General features: G+C 46.0%; 1 protein-coding gene across 1 annotated transcript; it reads left to right on the forward strand.

The window, feature by feature from the left end:
* The first annotated feature begins 5,295 nt into the window (after positions 1 to 5,295).
* Positions 5,296 to 12,782, forward strand: AVPI1 (arginine vasopressin induced 1). Its single transcript, XM_069754026.1, has 3 exons — positions 5,296 to 5,435; positions 10,246 to 10,586; positions 12,093 to 12,782. Exons 1-3 carry the CDS (start codon positions 5,424 to 5,426, stop codon positions 12,268 to 12,270), a joined length of 531 nt encoding a protein of 176 aa, XP_069610127.1. The 5' UTR covers positions 5,296 to 5,423; the 3' UTR covers positions 12,271 to 12,782.
* The last annotated feature ends 4,832 nt before the right edge of the window (positions 12,783 to 17,614 follow it).

The raw sequence follows: 17,614 nt of genomic DNA on the forward strand, positions 1-17,614 counted from the left end.
CCCCACACAGGGAAAATGGGAGCTGACATGCATGGCAGTACACCAACCAGACGAACAAGACAACACGAACAAGGGGTAACTGAACATACCAGGCATACAAATATTCACTCACATATGACAGAACAATGCATCAGTGAGTGGATGATGAGAAAAAAAATAAGAGGAGGGAAGGGAATTTGAAGTGGTTAAAATACATTCAAAACCCTGAACATAAGCACAGACATATAAAAGCATATGTTCATTCTTTTCAGCATTTTCTGAGTGCTTTTTCAGGCGGTTTTCGAAATGAACAAGGTCTTACTATTACGCAGAATTACGGTAGTTAATCTGCTTCTTGGGCAGCTGCAGAACTTCTTGTCATATACTGTTCTTCATATCCCCACTTCAGGGGTGTTGGTCCTCCATTTATTTGCATGCTTGCTCCTGCTTCACAGCCATATGTAAATCCGTGACAATGAAGAATGATGTGGTTAAACATCCTGAAATTTTATGACAAGATGGATGGAATTAGAGCGTGACTGAGGATAGGATGGACAGGTTTCCAGTTTCATCGCTGGCGTACGTTCACATGTGGAATATTCATTGCTCCATACATCTGACTGTAGTTGTCAATGCAACATGTCCATAGGATTTTTACAACCCACGCCCAGATATATAAGGCTATGTGCACACAGCGTTTTTTTTTTCGGGCAGATTCCGCCTGGAACCCGGCTGAAAAAGCGCCGTTCGACCGCCGCTTTTCTGGCTTTGGCTCAAAAAAACTTCAGTCAGTACCATTTTTATTTTTCAAAAAAATTGTGTGTGAAACCAAAGCAACATAATCAGACATAGAAATCTTCCAAGTGTGAACATCGCACCCTTCTGATAGTGGTTAAGCTGGAATCACACATGCAGTTTTGGTGGCAGATTTTGTGCCAAAGGGAATTGCGGTTTTCAATGAGCGTCAAGAACCGCGGCACAATGGTTATCTCTGAATATAACTTAAAGGGGATGTCTACTATTGACATATTGGTGGCCTGTCCTTAGGATAAGTCATTACCATAAGATCGGTGGAGGTCGGACACCCAGCACTGCCACTAATCAGCTCTTATCAGTTCCAGCAGAGGGCAAATATGAACCATGTAATGAACTATAACAGTGCAAGTCCAGCTTCTCTCGAGTGCTACAGCCCAACTCCTATTCACTTTCATAAGAGCTGAGCTACATTACCCGAGAACGGTCTGTATCCCCTGTGCTGTTACAGCTCCATACACTGTTTACATATACAGACCTCCCAACTGTCCCGGATCCAGCAAGGCAGTCCCGATTTTGAGAGTCTGCCCCACGGTCACAGCCGGGATCTTACTTTTCCTGCACTACACTGACCGTGATCCATTATTCATTCACTGACTGGTTGCTAAGAGATGTTGGGAAACTTCCTCTGCAGCTTTTCTTTGTACAACAGATCCGGATGGCTGCTCTGTGCACACAGGACCTGTGATGAGGGGAGGAGTCAGGGGTCACATGATCAGGGGCTCCATGTATGCAGGACTCTGCTGTGCTGGTTGTCATGGTGCTGGATGAGGGTAAGTTTATGTGAGGGGTTTACAGTGTGGATGTAGAGCCGCGTGTGTACAAGGTGTATGGAGCAGAGCCGGCTGTGAACGAGGTGTATGGGCAGAGCCGTGTGTGTACGAGGTGTACGGATCAAAGCCGCGTGTGTACGAGGTGTACGGAGAGGAGCCGCGTGTGTACGAGGTGTACGGAGCAGAGCCATCTGTGTATGAGGTGTACGGAGCAGAGCCGTGTGTGTGTACGAGGTGTACGGAGCAGAGCCATGTGTATGAGGTGTACGGAGCGGAGCCGTGTGTGTACGAGGTGTACGGATCAAAGCCGTGTGTGTATGAGGTGTATGGAGCGGAGCCGTGTGTGTACGAAGTGTACGGATCAAAGCCGCGTATGTACGAGGTGTACGGAGCGGAGCCACATGTGTGCGAGGTGTACGGAGCGAAGCCGCATGTGTATGAGGAGTACGGAGCAAAGCCGTGTGTGTACGAGGTGTACCGATTGGAGCTGCGTGTGTACGAGGTGTATGGAGCGGAGCTGCGTGTGTACAAGGTATATGGAGCGGAGTCACGTGTGTACGAGGTGTATGGAGCTAAGGCTAAGTTCACACTGCGTTAGTGCAGTCCGTTCAACACATACGTTAAACGGACTGCCCTAACGCAAGTGCCGACGTTGGCACAGCGCAGCCTGGGTCTCGGGTCCGTCACTCAATGACGGCCATTGTGGGCGTGCGCTAGCGATGCATCCGCCATAGAAAGTAATGGCGGTGTTAACGGACTACATTACACCGCGTTATGCCGCGGTGTAACGTAGTTCGTTTAACGGGTCACACTAACGCAGTGTGAACCCAGCGTAAGCCGCGTGTGTACGAGGTGTACGGAGTGGAGCCGTGTGTGTATGGAGCGGAGTCACATGTGCATAACTCCCAACCATCAAGGATCCAGCGGGACAGTCCCAATTTTGAGACTCTGTCCCGGCTGGGATCCTTCTTTTCCCCATGGCCTCAGACCAAATGTACCGCTGCTTTAAACTGCTTGCGCGATTGCTAGCGGTGTCGGATCGGAGCAGATATTGCTCCTCGCTCGTACACTGACTGGCACAGGAGACATGGAGAGGTCTTTATCAGTGGCGTACCGGAGCTGCAGCGACGTGAGCAGTCAGCGGCGTGGTGCGGCTGGATAACATCATTCAGTGCCGTGGGAGAGGAAGCTGCCAGCTGCTGCGAGGTGAGAGGTGTGTGTGTTTGGTGATGGAGAAGGCAATGATGGGGTGGGGTAACTATATGTGGCCATTGTACTGTAGGCAGCATCATGTGGGACCATTAAACAGTATGGAGCACTGTGTGGCCATTATACTGTATGGAGCATCATGCGTGGCCATTATGCAGTATGGAGCATCATGTGGGGCCGTTATACAGTATGGAGCACTGTGTGGCCATTATACAGTATTGAGCATCATATGGGGTCATAAATACAGACACTGGCGCTCACCAAAAAAAAAAAAAAAAAACTTAGCGATTCTCAGCTGCTGGCATCAATCAGGGTAGTGCCCCCCTAAATAGCAATAAAATTCAATACAAACAAATAGATGCCGCGCTAACATACAAAAATCAATCCTATATAGTACATAATAAATAGCTAAAACAAAGAACAAACAGACCCTCCCCGTGAATGCACAACGTCAGAGGCTCCTTACCCCAGAAACAAATGCTCCCCTCACCGCTGCAGTACCGCACTAGCCGCACAGTCTGTCTCTCAATATATTAAGTGCCAATCACTTCAGCTTACCTACTTATAAGACTGTAACCGCCACGTGCAAGTCCGCGCTGAGTGTGGGTAGGTGTCCCTCTGCCTGGTATGAATCACCGAGGGTCCCGGCGTGGTGCGTGCCAAAAAATACTATGCAGCGTACCTCAGGGAAGCTCCGGCCGGTAGCGTTCCCTGGATACCGCCAACAGAAACAGCAATGGCTGCTAAGCTCCTCCTACCTAGTGACGTCACCTGCAGTAAGGAGCGCTGGATCACTCAAAAAAGGGGGAGAGGATTAGACCAACATGTTTCAAAGAGCACCGCTCTTCTTCCTCATCATATGGGGTCATTATACTGTATGCAGCATTATGTGGGCCATTATATAGTATGGAGCACTGTGTGGCCATTATACAGTATTGAGGATCATTTGTGGCCATTATACAGTATGGAGCATCATGTGGGGCCATTATACAGTATGGAGCATCATGTGCGGTCATTATACAGTATGGAGCATCATGTGGGGCCATTATACAGTATGGAGCACTGTGTGGCCATTATACAGTATTGAGCATCATATGGGGTCATTATACTGTATGCAGCATTATGTGGGCCATTATATAGTATGGAGCACTGTGTGGCCATTATACAGTATTGAGGATCATGTGTGGCCATTATACAGTATGGAGCATCATGTGGGGCCATTATACAGTATGGAGCATCATGTGCGGTCATTATACAGTATGGAGCATCATGTGGGGCCATTATACAGTATGGAGCACTGTGTGGCCATTATACAGTATTGAGGATCATGTGTGGCCATTATACAGTATGGAGCATCATGTACGGTCATTATACAGTATGGAGCATCATGTGTGGCCATTATACAGTATGGAGCATCGTGTGGGGCCATTATACTGTACGCAGCATCATTTGGGGCCATTATATAGTATGGAGCACTGTGTGGCCATTATACAGTATTGAGCATCATGTGTGGCCATTATACAGTATGGAGCACGGTGGGGCCATTATACAGTATTGAGCATCATGTGTGGCCATTATACAGTATGGAGCACTGTGTGGCCATTATACAGTATGGAGCACCATGTGAGGCCATTATACAGTATGGAGCATCATGTGGGGCCATTATACAGTATGGAGCACCATGTGAGGCCATTATACAGTATGGAGCATCATGTGAGGCCATTATACAGTATGGAGCATCATGTGAGGCCATTATACAGTATGGAGCACCATGTGAGGCCATTATACAGTATGGAGCATCATGTGAGGCCATTATACAGTATGGAGCATCATGTGAGGCCATTATACAGTATGGAGCATCATGTGGGGCCATTATACAGTATGGAGCACCATGTGAGGCCATTATACCCTCGTGTGGCTGTGACGATGGAAAAATCAAAACGTTATGGACGTTATGGAAGTAGGATAAGAAAAAAATGAAAAATTGGTCGTGATGGTGAGGGGTGACATTTTTTTTTCATCTCCATACAGGTGAAAAGCTTTTTTTTTCCCGTTGGTCGTCGCTGACAGGACGCATCGGTGACATCACTATAGCGCACGTGACCGCTGCAGTCAATCACAGGGCTCAGTGGTTATAATGTAGTTGTGATGTCACCGATGCATCCTGTCAGCAAAGAGAAAACGTTGGATAACGTTCATTTTCTTATTACATCGAGCACGTACATGACATAATAAAAAGATGGGTGCTGCTTATTATGGCGGACATGTTTATTTTTAAGGTAATTATTGCGCTGTGCTGATGATGATGGGACTGTGTACACTTTATTACACTTGGGTATTTCTGTGCCTGACACCGTGCAGTGATTAGCACACAGTGCAGACAGCCTGCGGTTAGCGTACACGGAGACCATTCTCCTCACACAATCTCCTCAGCGCTGCCGCCTCATGACGTCAATGGAGCGCAGAAGCTACGTCTCCCGCCATTCCCTACACCACGCCCCTAAGAGCGCTGATTGGCTGAGCCGTGTGGATGCGTCAACTACCTGAGCGGGGCGTGGTTACGTCCGTGGCCGGAGAGTCGGACGCTGGAGGCGGAGGAGAGAGGACGTTGTGTCCCGGGCTGCGGCCTCCTGATCCTCGGGTTTCCGTATGTCTGCACAGGTACGTGCTGCTTTACGGTGCGATAGGCCGTGTCACGCACGCTCCATGAAACACACATTTAAAGGGATTGTTTATTTTGCGCTTTCTCCAGCTAGAACTACAGCTCCCAGCATGCATTGTGCCTCCTATTTTCCCTATTGGTGCACTGTTTACATTGATTGCAGACCCCCCCCCATGTAACCACTGCAGTCAGTCACTGGTCTCTGGATTGGCTGCAGTGGTCATGTGGGTTGAACTGTTTACCAGCAGGGAGAATGGGGGATGCAGTGCTAGAAGAAAGGGGAGCATATAACTAAAGGGGGGATTTCTGACTTATTAATTTTCAGTATTGCTGCCTAGTATGTGCAGCTTTTTCCTGAACTTGGACAACCCCCCTTTAAGGACTGAAAAACGTATGGGGGGGGGGGGTCTATCGCCTCTCTCCATGTTATAAAACATGTGCATGCTCGGATAAACTGAGCGTGCATGTGCTTCAGAGGGACGGGTGATGGTAAAACGAGTGCTTGGCAGTCCGTTGTGGGAACCCTTAAAGGGTATGTTATTTTTCAGCAGTCCCATAGATAAGTGATGATGTTGAGCCTCTGCCACCACTGCTCCTTTGATTCCCAGGTTCCAGAGCCCCAATCTTGGGATAGCTGGGAGGGGGGAAACTTCCCTTTAAGAGCCCACTAGGGCCCGTAGACCAGGTATACCTTCAGCACTTGTGACACTACAACCCCCAGCATTCCCTGACAAGTTGCCGTTTGGTGTGACAGACTTACCCTGGACTCAAAGATTTCACAGGTGATGTGAATAAAGTCCTAAAGGGCGACTCCTTTAATGAAATGTTAGGTACTGTAGGGGTCCTGAAACCCCCCCTGATCATATACTAAGTCTATGGGGGGAACCCCCCCCTGATCATATACTAAGTCTATGGGTCTCAGTACACTGCTTGGTTCAGGCAGGAGGTGCTTTAGCCGACAGTGGGGGTCTCAGGAGCTGGACTCCACCAATCAGAAGCTGCCCCTAAAGTATTTTGAATTTATAGTTACCTTTTTAAGAAAGGTTACAAGCCAGACCTGTTACTGGAAGCAAGGATCGCCAAGCTACGACTTGTCTACTGGGGACGCATCATACAGAGAGGACAATGACAGAAGGACCTCATGGTCGGAGGGATAGAAGGAACAAGGCGGAGAGGAAGACCAGCACTCCCATGGCTTCATACTATCCAGATAATGGCTGAGAAGACCCTGATGGACCTATCTAGGCTTGTACAAGATCGATCTTCACACAGGAACGTTCATCTATCAAGTCGTCATTGCTCAAGATTGGCTCGAACTCCTTTTAAAAAAAAAAAAAAAAATAGGGTACATTTTACCTTTAAGGCTTTCTCCGTTATTCTGCAGTGTTTAGTGTGAGGAACTAGGTGCAGCCTCTTATCTCTGGCGCTGACGTCCGCACATCGGTCACTGGGGGATATTATGGCCCCGTGGGATTCTTCACTGACACAATCTGAGAAGTCGGAGCTCAGACAATAGATGGATGCATTATGCTAAGGATTTATGCTGCAGGAACACAAGGGGTTAATTGTATTTAGCAGGATCTGTCGGTAAAGGGTGTCCTCCTTTACCAAAATTGGAGACCCCTTTAACACTTTTTGCAGTAGAAGAGTTGTTACAGTTGCGTCCAGTTTATCGGATGGGTTGGACACAATTCATAGGCAGTGATACAATGTCGCAAACAGCGGCAGTGGCGATGGATTCAGCTCAGATGATTGTCCAGGCGGAACGTGATTGTAGCGAACCATCAATTATAGCAAGTTAAAGGCCGTGTTCAGCCAGTCGGGATTCTGTTTAGGAAAATCCCTGCAGAATAATCTGCAGATTAGCCCCATTTAGGGCTAATCCACTGGTTTGTCCGTGGCCCAGGCCGACCGAATACTCTTCACAGCTGAGGGTTTGCTACAGTTGAATCCAGGCTGATACATTGTATCAGGACAGGGCTGAGATTGCTGCTGCGGATCCTCTACGCGTGTAACAAACTCTTCCAAGTGTGAATAGTATTTTTTTTTTCAACCTCTGCTTGCTGTCAATGAATGGAGACCTTACTATCCATATACAGAGATCTTAGAAGTGGTGTTAAAATAAAAACAGAATGTATCATCGAGCTGTAGAAACCATACAGTGCATAAGTATTCCGACCTTGGGGAGCACCAGGCAAACACCTGGTTTTGGTAGCTTTAGCTGGGGACGAATTTCCCCTGGAAAAACCGCTGCCGGGGAAACAGTGTTCACTGACAGCAATGCCGAAGAATGATCATCACCATAGACAGGTGGCCTGAACTGTTCCGGCTCGTACAGGGGTGACCCCATATTTATGATGGCCATGTACCCCAATAGGTCATAGACATAAATCCCCTTCATGAGCCCACCCCCCTTATCCGCTGCAGAGTGCAATCATTACAAGACTCACATGGGCAGAGCTCGGGCTGGCGCGGCTCCAGGGCAGGATGTGTGATGCCAGCTAATGACCGATAAAGCAGGAAGTGTTAGCCAGGATTTGTGCAGCTTGGCATGCGCCGGTGATGCAGCAGTGGTAACGCGGTTGTGTGTCACCGTCATATCTACCCGAGCAGCGCGTGTTATTACATGGGTAACATCCTCTACTGGTGGGAACCACAGATAACAGATCAGCCTCAATTGACTTCTTGGTGGCTTTTATTTTTAACTTCGTTATGTAAGTAAATGTGATTCTTGTTTTTTTTTTCTATTAGCTCTTCTATAGGACTCGATTGCACTAAATGTGTAAACTAATAAGTGCTGTGAAAAAATGCTTGAAACTTGGGTTTTTACGAGTATTTATAAATACTTAAATCTGCATTTTTTTTTTTTTTTTTTCTATATGAAATGTCAGGTTGGTCTATTTAAAATATTAAATGTATACTGTCCTGATTGCCCACCTCCCCTCTGTAGAGCTGGCCCACTCTCCTGCCAGTCTTCCATCTTCCTTCCAGGCAGGGAGGGCATGTGGAGTCCGGGATACACTACAGGGAAGCTGCAGGCGATCAGTAGCGGAGTATACTTTTTTTTTTTTTAAATTAAAGAGCACACTGGGATTTTTTGGGGAAAAAAAATGTAGTGGATAATCCTATTAATAAAGTATGTTTGTGTGTGAAGGAAGGTTTTAGGCCGGATCACACATGGCAGTATTTCATGTTAGTAATCTACGCACATTATTTAGACCCCTCGCCGTTCTAGAAGTCTCAAGTTTGTGGCTGTCATACCCAGCGTAACATCAGGCTGCAATCTAAGGCTATGTTCACACGCTGTGTTTTCACAGCGTTTTTATGCAAATTTTCAGCTGCGTTTGACAGTACCAGCAAAGTCTGAGGTCTCAGAAATCTCATGCACACAGCTTTTTTTTTTTTTTTTTTTTTTTTTCCCAAAGAGCAGCATGCCACTACTTTCAGCGTTTATTTTTGCAGCGTTTTTCACTCATTGAAAGCAATGGGTAGTGCAAAAAATTCAGGTATCAGGTTTTGCTGCTTTTTTTTACTTGCCAATACATGGAGTTGAATCAAATAATTTTTTTATGCACTAAACTTTCAGCATGCACAAAAGACAGTACCCTGACAAAAACGCAGTAAAAAAAAAAAAAAAACTTTTTTTTTTACGTTGCTTCTTTACTGCCAAGAGAGCAGGTTTTGCCTGCAGAAAAAATGCAAAGCGCTGGCAACACGCATATAGATTTTGGACCGAAGCCAAAAGTGGATCCAGTAGGAACAAATATCAGTCCTTTATATTTCCAATTACGGTCTCCTCTTAGCGTTTCAGGGTGCCAGTCAATTGTGATTAAGTGCTGCGGGATCTATAAGATTTATATTAAATATCCTGTTTAGAAGAATGCACATAGGGGGAACCTGTCTAAGGACAAGGGTAGAAGGAAAGCTACAAGGTGAATCGCTTTCCTGATGATGGCGCTCTTGGGTCCAAACTAGGTTAGAGATTCAAGGGTCATTTACTAGCATGGTGGTCATCCTTCTGTGAATCAGGTCTCTATGACAAATCTTGGGACCAGTTGTCCATTCCAAGCACAGCTGTGTCATGCAATAAAACCATTGAGCACTTAGGAAAGGTATTTATGACAAAGGCCTGGGGTCAATTGTCCCTTCCAGGCACAAGTGTACCCATTGAAAAAAGTGTCACCATATAACCACTAAAGAACGTAGGTCTGTAACCAACAAGTTAATCCTGTTCAGTGATGAAATTCTATGTCCAGAGCTTGATATTCCACGTTGGCTCCCAGGAATATAGATATGATTGTGTTGTAGGGTGAAGTGAAGCGCAGAGCTGCAGTACCAGACACCGTGGCATTGTGTATGGCAAGTGCCATTGTCTATCCATGTTTAGTGAGGGTCTCTCTGGTCGGACATTGCTAATTTTCTTTATCCTAAAGGATAGGTCTCCCTGCTATTGTGAAACTACAATTCCCAGCATGCCCATACTGGAGATGGTTGTGTGATAACAAGTGAGTTAGAAACCACTGACCCCTTTAATGCAGAGCTGGACCACTCCAAGAAGCCACATGACCAATGCACCGTGCTAGAATGACTATGGAGCAGAGCTGTGTACGCTGTACGGTGCGCAGATCCTCCGTAGTCAGATAAGACGCACCTGGCAAAAAGCAGAAGTAGTCAGATGATAGAAGTGAAACTCTTACGTGGGCCGTGGATCTATAGAACAGATTTCCTCTGCGTCTATTTATTGCCCAACATCTGGATGCAAATCTTGATTTTTTTTTGTGCTACTTTCCTCTTGTTTCTCCCTTGCAGTGTTTGCCAGGCTATTCCATCATGGGCACGCCAGCTTCTGTGATCAGCACCCCTGTATCGGCATGGCAGGCCCCTGAACCACGCTGCAGGAAAAAGGCCTCCGCCAACATCTTTAAAGACATTGACCTCCTGCAGATTCAGACGCTGCTCCGCACTAGCGGGGACGAGTGTGCCGACGAGCGGGCCCAGATCATCTACAACTACGCTGGAGACAGACGCATCGCAGAAGCTTTGATCAAGCTCCAAAGGAAGAAGAGGAACAAGGGCTTTCATTCATCGCACCCAAAACTGAGCGGGGATGGGATTGGAGGACTGTCCGTGCAGAATTTCAGCAAACTCTGGTAAGGGTTCACTGCTGACCATTGTAGTCTATGGTGGAGAGTGTGACCGTGCAAAAGCAGCCAAAAACGCTCGTTATCTGGACTGGTGGGGGTTGTCGCACTAGAACGGCCCCTTGCCATAAGCCTTGTTAGGGTATGTGGGTTTCTTAGACGAGACCCAGATTATCCCAGTAATAATTGATCCCATGGCGCGTAAAAAAAAAAAAAAAATTACCATGGAAAAAAACAAAGTGGGAAGATAAAATTTGTTCTTGTAAACAGTGGCCTTATAACCAGACCTGGAGGCACAGAAGTGTTGTCATGAGAGCATAGGAGATGCACTACAGGCCACATTTTAATCTTTATTTATTATATAGCGCTAACATATTCCGCAGCGCTTTACAGTTTGCACACATTAACATTTGAGTCATTTAACCCTTTCCCGTCAGAGCCAGCTTTCATTTTTTTTTTTGTCCCCTTCTTTCAATAGTCATAACCTTATCCATTCACATAATGTTGCCATACATGGGCTTATTACACAAAGACAAAGTGGTTGTTTCACCAAACTTTTAATTTTTTATTTTATTTCCAATGATGGACCTGTGTGAGGGCTTGTTAGCTTTTATTGGTACAAGTTTGGGGTGTTTATGATGTTTTGATCACTTTTGGGGGGAGGTGTGGCCGAAAAACAGCAATTCTGTGTTTTTATTTTGTTTTTACATTTACCTCACTGAGTTGTTAATTTCTTTTTTATTACTTATTTATATAGCATCATTAATTCCATGGAGCTGTACATTAGAGTATTTTTGGATATATTGGACTTTTTCCCCCCGATGTGGTCAAACAGAATACATCAACCCTTTTATTCTTTTGAATTTCAGAATGGAAAAAGGGCAGGGACACAAACTTTTAGGCTATGTGCACACATCAGGATTATGTGCAGAAATTTCCTGAACAAAACCGGACATTTTCTGCAGGAAATCCACATGCGTTTTTTTTTTTCCCGGATGTTCCCAATGCATTAAATAGCAGGAAATCCACAAAAAATCCGCAAAATTAATGAACATGTTGCGTTTTTTTACCACAAAAATGCAACATATGCACAGAAATTGCGGATTGCATTCTATTAGTAGGATGCATTTTTTTCGTGGTTTTATCGCATTTTTATAGCAAAAAAAAGGAACATGTGCACACAGCCTTATCTATTTTTTTAATTACTTTTTCTTAGCCCCCCTCCTTTGTGTCCTTGTACCTATGATTTATGTCTCTTGTACTATATACTGCAATACTTTAGTATTGTTTTGCATTATATAATAAAAACAACCATCTCCCATGAAACCGAATCTCTCCATCCAATATGGGACCCCCGTTCTTGTGAGCTATAAAGGTAGGGCCCCCAAGGATCATACATTTATTCCTGTGGATTAATGATAAATGCTTCCAGACTGAGGATTTATCGAACAGCGTAATGTCACCATCTATGTTAGGGGTCTTTTTCTGACCATAATTTGTTTAATTTCTTGACAGCATCAAGGAAGATGCGGCTTCTGGAGAGGAGGCTCCTGCCCAGCCCATCGCTGATACCCAAGACCGGCCGGCACTGTGCGGGACTAAGAAAACATCCGGTATCCAGAGATCAAAGAATAAACTAGGACGACACCAGGAAAGGTCAATCTCCAGCTACTTACACCAAATAAAACGATGAACGGCGCAAAGTCCGGGACAGTGTATAATATCCGCTTCCCAATCCAGAAAACTGCTAGGCAAGAAAAAAGCCGCTGACTTTCCCCGGCTGCCTCTTGTGGAATTGTGCACTACCGACACTATATCCTCATGTGAGACTCCAAAATCTGCGTGTGTGTAGAGTAACGTTACATTCTGGCCATTATATATGCCATTTATTACATTCCGCTGTAGAAGAGAAACACTAGAGATCATGGATAACCTTCGTGGTCAGATTGGCTTCTGGAGGGATCGACCTGGCTGTTGCAGTCTACAGTATTGTATCCAGCCCCTGATAGAAGGATATCAATGGGGGGGTACGTACGCCTCCTTTAGACTAGATGGAAGATACTGATTGTTCAGCCCACCCGGCCATATATCTCCTCAATCTGAGGTCCACCTTGTATAAGAAATAGGTCGTGGAAATAATGTCGGGAGAATCTGATCTTCTGTCCGGTCAATAAAAGCAGCTGTGTGTGGATTACATGTCACTACAAAAAAGTGTTTGTTTTTTTTTCTATTGCACTTTTTGCTGGCGGTGCTCTGGGGTATGTATTGTTGTAGCCAGGACTGTGGAGTCAGTCGGAGCATCGGAGGTTTGACTTACCGACTCCACAGCCCTGGCAGCCACCTGCACACTATTTAACAGCAGCCAGCTGTATACATCTGAATGAGGTTGGAACGCAGTGCACGGACGGGCTGACACTCTCCCCACCCGAGCGTGATGGCTGCATAGGAATACGTGAAGCTGTCATGCTTTTATGTGGGAGAGGCACCAGTCAGTCTGTGCACTGCATTTCGGTCTTGCTCCAATCTATATGTCCGTCTGACTGTGCCATTATATCCACACTATACACCCATAAGGGGTAACTTAATCTCTTAGAAGTGGATGGGATGAATTATCCATCACCAAGGATCCCAAAATGGGACTGCTGGAAACAGCCCAGGACATCACTCGGCTTTCTCTGCTAGTCTCATGAACAATGAGCGAAGGTCAACCTCGTGTTGTGGTGCATAAACTTAGCCATGTCTGGCTGCTTTTTTTTACGCCGGCCCTGCTAGCTTTGTCGGTCTGTGAAAAGTTGGCAGCCAGATGGCATAACCAACTGCGCCTGGCACATTCATCACAAGTGGCATAAATTATGACAAATGTAAGCCAGTCCTTAATAATGTACATTTCTTACAATGGTGTACAGCAGCTGAAAGATGCACCATATTCACTAATGAATTTGGTGCATCTTACCCCACCACACTAAGTGTGGTGTTCTGTCCTGATTAATAGGAGCTTAAGTCGTCTTACCCCAAAAATGTACTCCAAACCGTCTGCCAGCTGGTGCTCAAGTACCTGTTAAGTGTAATCTGTCTTGGAAAGCAGAAGCCACAAGAGGGCTTACAGGAAGTTGGGATGAGTGTTAGGCTCTCTGCTCCTGCTCTCCTGTCTGGCATAAGATAGGATGGGTTTTAGGCTCTCTGCTCCTGCAATCCTGTCTGGCATAACATAGGATGGGGTTTTGGGTTCTCTGCTCCTGCTCTCCTGTCTGGCACAAGATAGGATGGGTTTTAGGCTGTGTGCACCCGCTGCGGATCCGCAGCAGTTTTCCCAAAGTTTACAGTACAATGTAAACCTATGGGGAAAAAAACCCACTCTGCACATGCTGCGGAAAAAGCCGCGCGGAAATGCTGCGGATTATTTTCCGCAGCATGTCAATTGTTTGTGCGGATTCCGCAGCGGGTTTCAACCAGCACCAATAGGAAAGTGCTGGTGAAAACCCGGCGAAGAATCCGCAGAACAAACTGCAAGAAAATCTGCAGTGAAAACCGCAGTGGTTTTGCACTACGGATTTTCCAAATCCGCTGCGGGAAAATCTGCAGCGTTGGCACATACCCTTAGGCCAGTGGTCCCCAACTCCAGGCCTCGAGGGCCGCCAACAGTGCAGGTTTTCAGGATTTCCTTAGTATTGCACAGGGCAGGGGTCCCCAACTCCAGGCCTCGAGGGCCGCCAACAGTGCAGGTTTTCAGGATTTCCTTAGTATTGCACAGGGCAGGGGTCCCCAACTCCAGGCCTCGAGGGCCGCCAACAGTGCAGGTTTTCAGGATTTCCTTAGTATTGCACAGGGCAGGGGTCCCCAACTCCAGGCCTCGAGGGCCGCCAACAGTGCAGGTTTTCAGGATTTCCTTAGTATTGCACAGGGCAGGGGTCCCCAACTCCAGGCCTCGAGGGCCGCCAACAGTGCAGGTTTTCAGGATTTCTTTAGTATTGCACAGGGCAGGGGTCCCCAACTCCAGGCCTCGAGGGCCGCCAACAGTGCAGGTTTTCAGGATTTCTTTAGTATTGCATCAGTGGTAATGTGATCATCTGCACAGGTGATGATTCCAACCCCTGTGCAATACTAAGGAAATCCTGAAAACCTGCACTGTTGGCGGCCCTCGAGGCCTGGAGTTGGGGACCACTGTCTTAGACAATGACAAGATGCAGTGCATGCTAGGAAGTGAGGGGAAAGGGATTTCCAGCACATGTAGTAATGGCAGACTGCAGGTAAGTTACAGAACATAATTAGGTCCAGGAGCTTTCCCATCAGACTGGTTTGTGCACGCTTGTAGGGGATGAGGTCAAAAAGACTGCTTTTCTAGTGATTTTGTTTCAAATGTCATGCTCACCTTAATGGCAGTCTTTCAGCACAAAACGACTGTACCTTCCCGGTCTGGTTTCCAGCTCCACATCCCAATGACAGCTCTGGGTTTTATAGGAGATAGAAGGAAAACCACAAGATGGGAAGGAGCACGGTGCAGCCACACCTAGGGTGCAGCAAGCGCCTGTGCTGAGTTTGGACATTTATTTTGTGCTGACAGACTCCATTTAATGCTATATAAATGGGAGAAGCAGAATAAAACCATTAATAAGAAAGTTGTCCTTTTCTTAAAAGCACAGTGATCAGCAATAATTTCTGCAAAGCACAAAAGCATCTGCACAAAGTGATAATTAGACATGTCTGCTATATACTTGCTGTGGCTCCTGCCCTCGGCGAGTCTATGTACTTTTAAAGGGTTAACTGCAGTCAGCCCCTGATTTTGCATGAACAGGAACCACCTAGTTTGCTCTTGAAACACACATGCAATGGAAAAATGTTCAGTTCTTAAGTCCTTTATGTATAGGCCTCTATGGTGACTCTTAAAGGAGCTAAACTGCACTACCAGGCCCAGCCAGGTACAAGGGTGGCGCTGTGTTATATTGAATTAGCACATATGAACGCTAGCTATGGGCTATTCTAATATTTTCCCATTAAAATACGAGGAAACAACCACTTTCTGATATTACAAAGAAAGTCCTAACTCATTTGCCATAAAATGTGCATTTTTTTTTTTTACACTTCACAAGGCAGCTTCGATGTAAAAAGTGAGGGAGGGTTGAAGATTTTTTTTTTTTAGTTAAAGGGGTTCTCCAATTGTTTGGCCTCCAGAACCCCATCGGCACAATGACGCGGCCATGACGATTCCTCTGTACAAGTGCCTGTCTCTGGTCCTGCAGATCACCTAACTCTAGAGCAGTCAGCAACCTGTGGCAGACCCTGGGGTGCAATGTAAGGGCATGCTGGGGGTTGTAGTTTCACAGCAGGTGCTATATCAAGGGTTGCTGACTTCTGCATATTATATTGTGGCATCAGCAACCACTGAAAATAAAAAAAAAAGAGAATTTATCCTCCTACGCTACCAAACGTCTGCTGAGGTGACCTAGAATAAAGCCCTGAGTACGGCCGTGGATGAGTGACTGGGAACTGGAGTTAGTGACGTCGGTACCTTGTGCCAGTACTGGCCGGGCTGCATTCCTAGTAAGTAGCTCATCCTGGATATTTCTCCTTTATGAGAAGTGACCTAGGAGCCTTAAACTGCTATGCACGGAGCAGCAGCAGGACAGGCACTAAACTGCAAAACACGCCAGTAAGGCCTCATTCACACAGCCGCTTTTTTGACGTGCAAGAAAAATAATCCAAGGTTCATTAGTGACTTCCATCAGGTTTTTTTCGCCAATGAAGGGGGAAAAAAAAATATAGCACTTGTACATGAAAATCTGACGTGTGATGGAGGCCCAAGATACAAAGGGTAATGTTTCTCCTTGCAGAGAGTGACAGGCCAAGGTGAAGAGACTTAAGCCTTGCAATGCTCCTCTGGGAAACATGCAAATTGTCTCCTCAAAAAGGAAGAGGACTAGAACTCTAGCGCCACCTATTGGAAGTAGCGATCATAAAAGTCAATAATGATTCTTAGTATTGCTACTTCCAGTAGGTGGCGCTAGAAGTTTTCATCCTCTCCGAAGAGACAATTTGAAGTCCTAAGTGTTGCCATACAGAGCTCCTCCAGCATGGATAGGTTTTCAGAGTCTATTACAAGAAGTCATCCGCTTAGCGGCCATTAGTCTAGAAGAAGACATTGTTAGTATGTCTGGAAAAAAAAAGAAAAAATTGCGCAGATGATCTGTTACTTGCTTTTGTGAGGAAGTTGCAAGAAAGTCAGTCGCATTCTACTTGGGTTATGGTCCACAACAGGAAAGTAACATGCAAATTGCAACCAGAATGCCGTTGGGTTTGGATTTTTGGTCAAAGTCGTGCTGCACTTTGTCACGTGCTCCATTGATGATTATTATTGCACGCAAAGTCACTCTGCAAAATAACTAATGGTAATGGCCAACGACAAAGCCAAACCCTTCAAAAAGGTTCGTCTGATGGGCAAAGATTATTCAGAATTGGTAAAAAAAAAAGTCACTCACTTCTTCGATCCATTATGGCTCCCATTTCATTGCTGCTCATTTTCCTGCCGCTGCCACTTACACTGTGTGCAGAATTATTAGGCAAGTTTTTTTTTTTTTTTTTTACACATGTCCTACTCCAAGCTGTTCAGGCTTGAGAGCCAACTACCAATTAAGTAAATCAGGTGACGTGCATCTCTGTAATGAGGAGGGGTGTTGTCTAATGACATCAAAACCCTATATAAGGCTACGTTCACATTAGCGTTGTGCGGCGATGCGTCGGCAACGCAAAACGCTTGCACAACGCAGGTTTTTGTGACGCATGCGTTCATTTTTTGCATGATTTTTGGCGCAGAAAAAACTGCATTATGCAGCGTCCTCTGCGCCCTGACAGTTGCGCCACAATGACGCATGCGTCACAAAAACAGGATTTTTGGTTGCTTACCGTAAAATCTGTTTCTTGGAGCCTCCATTGGGGGACACAGGAACCATGGGTGTATGCTGCTGCCACTAGGAGGCTGACACTATGCAAATAAAAGTTAGCTCCTCCTCTGCAGTGTACACCCCACCGACTGGCATTATACT

This window comes from Ranitomeya imitator, chromosome 2 (genome assembly GCF_032444005.1).
Source record: "Ranitomeya imitator isolate aRanImi1 chromosome 2, aRanImi1.pri, whole genome shotgun sequence".
Classification (NCBI taxonomy): domain Eukaryota; kingdom Metazoa; phylum Chordata; class Amphibia; order Anura; family Dendrobatidae; genus Ranitomeya; species Ranitomeya imitator.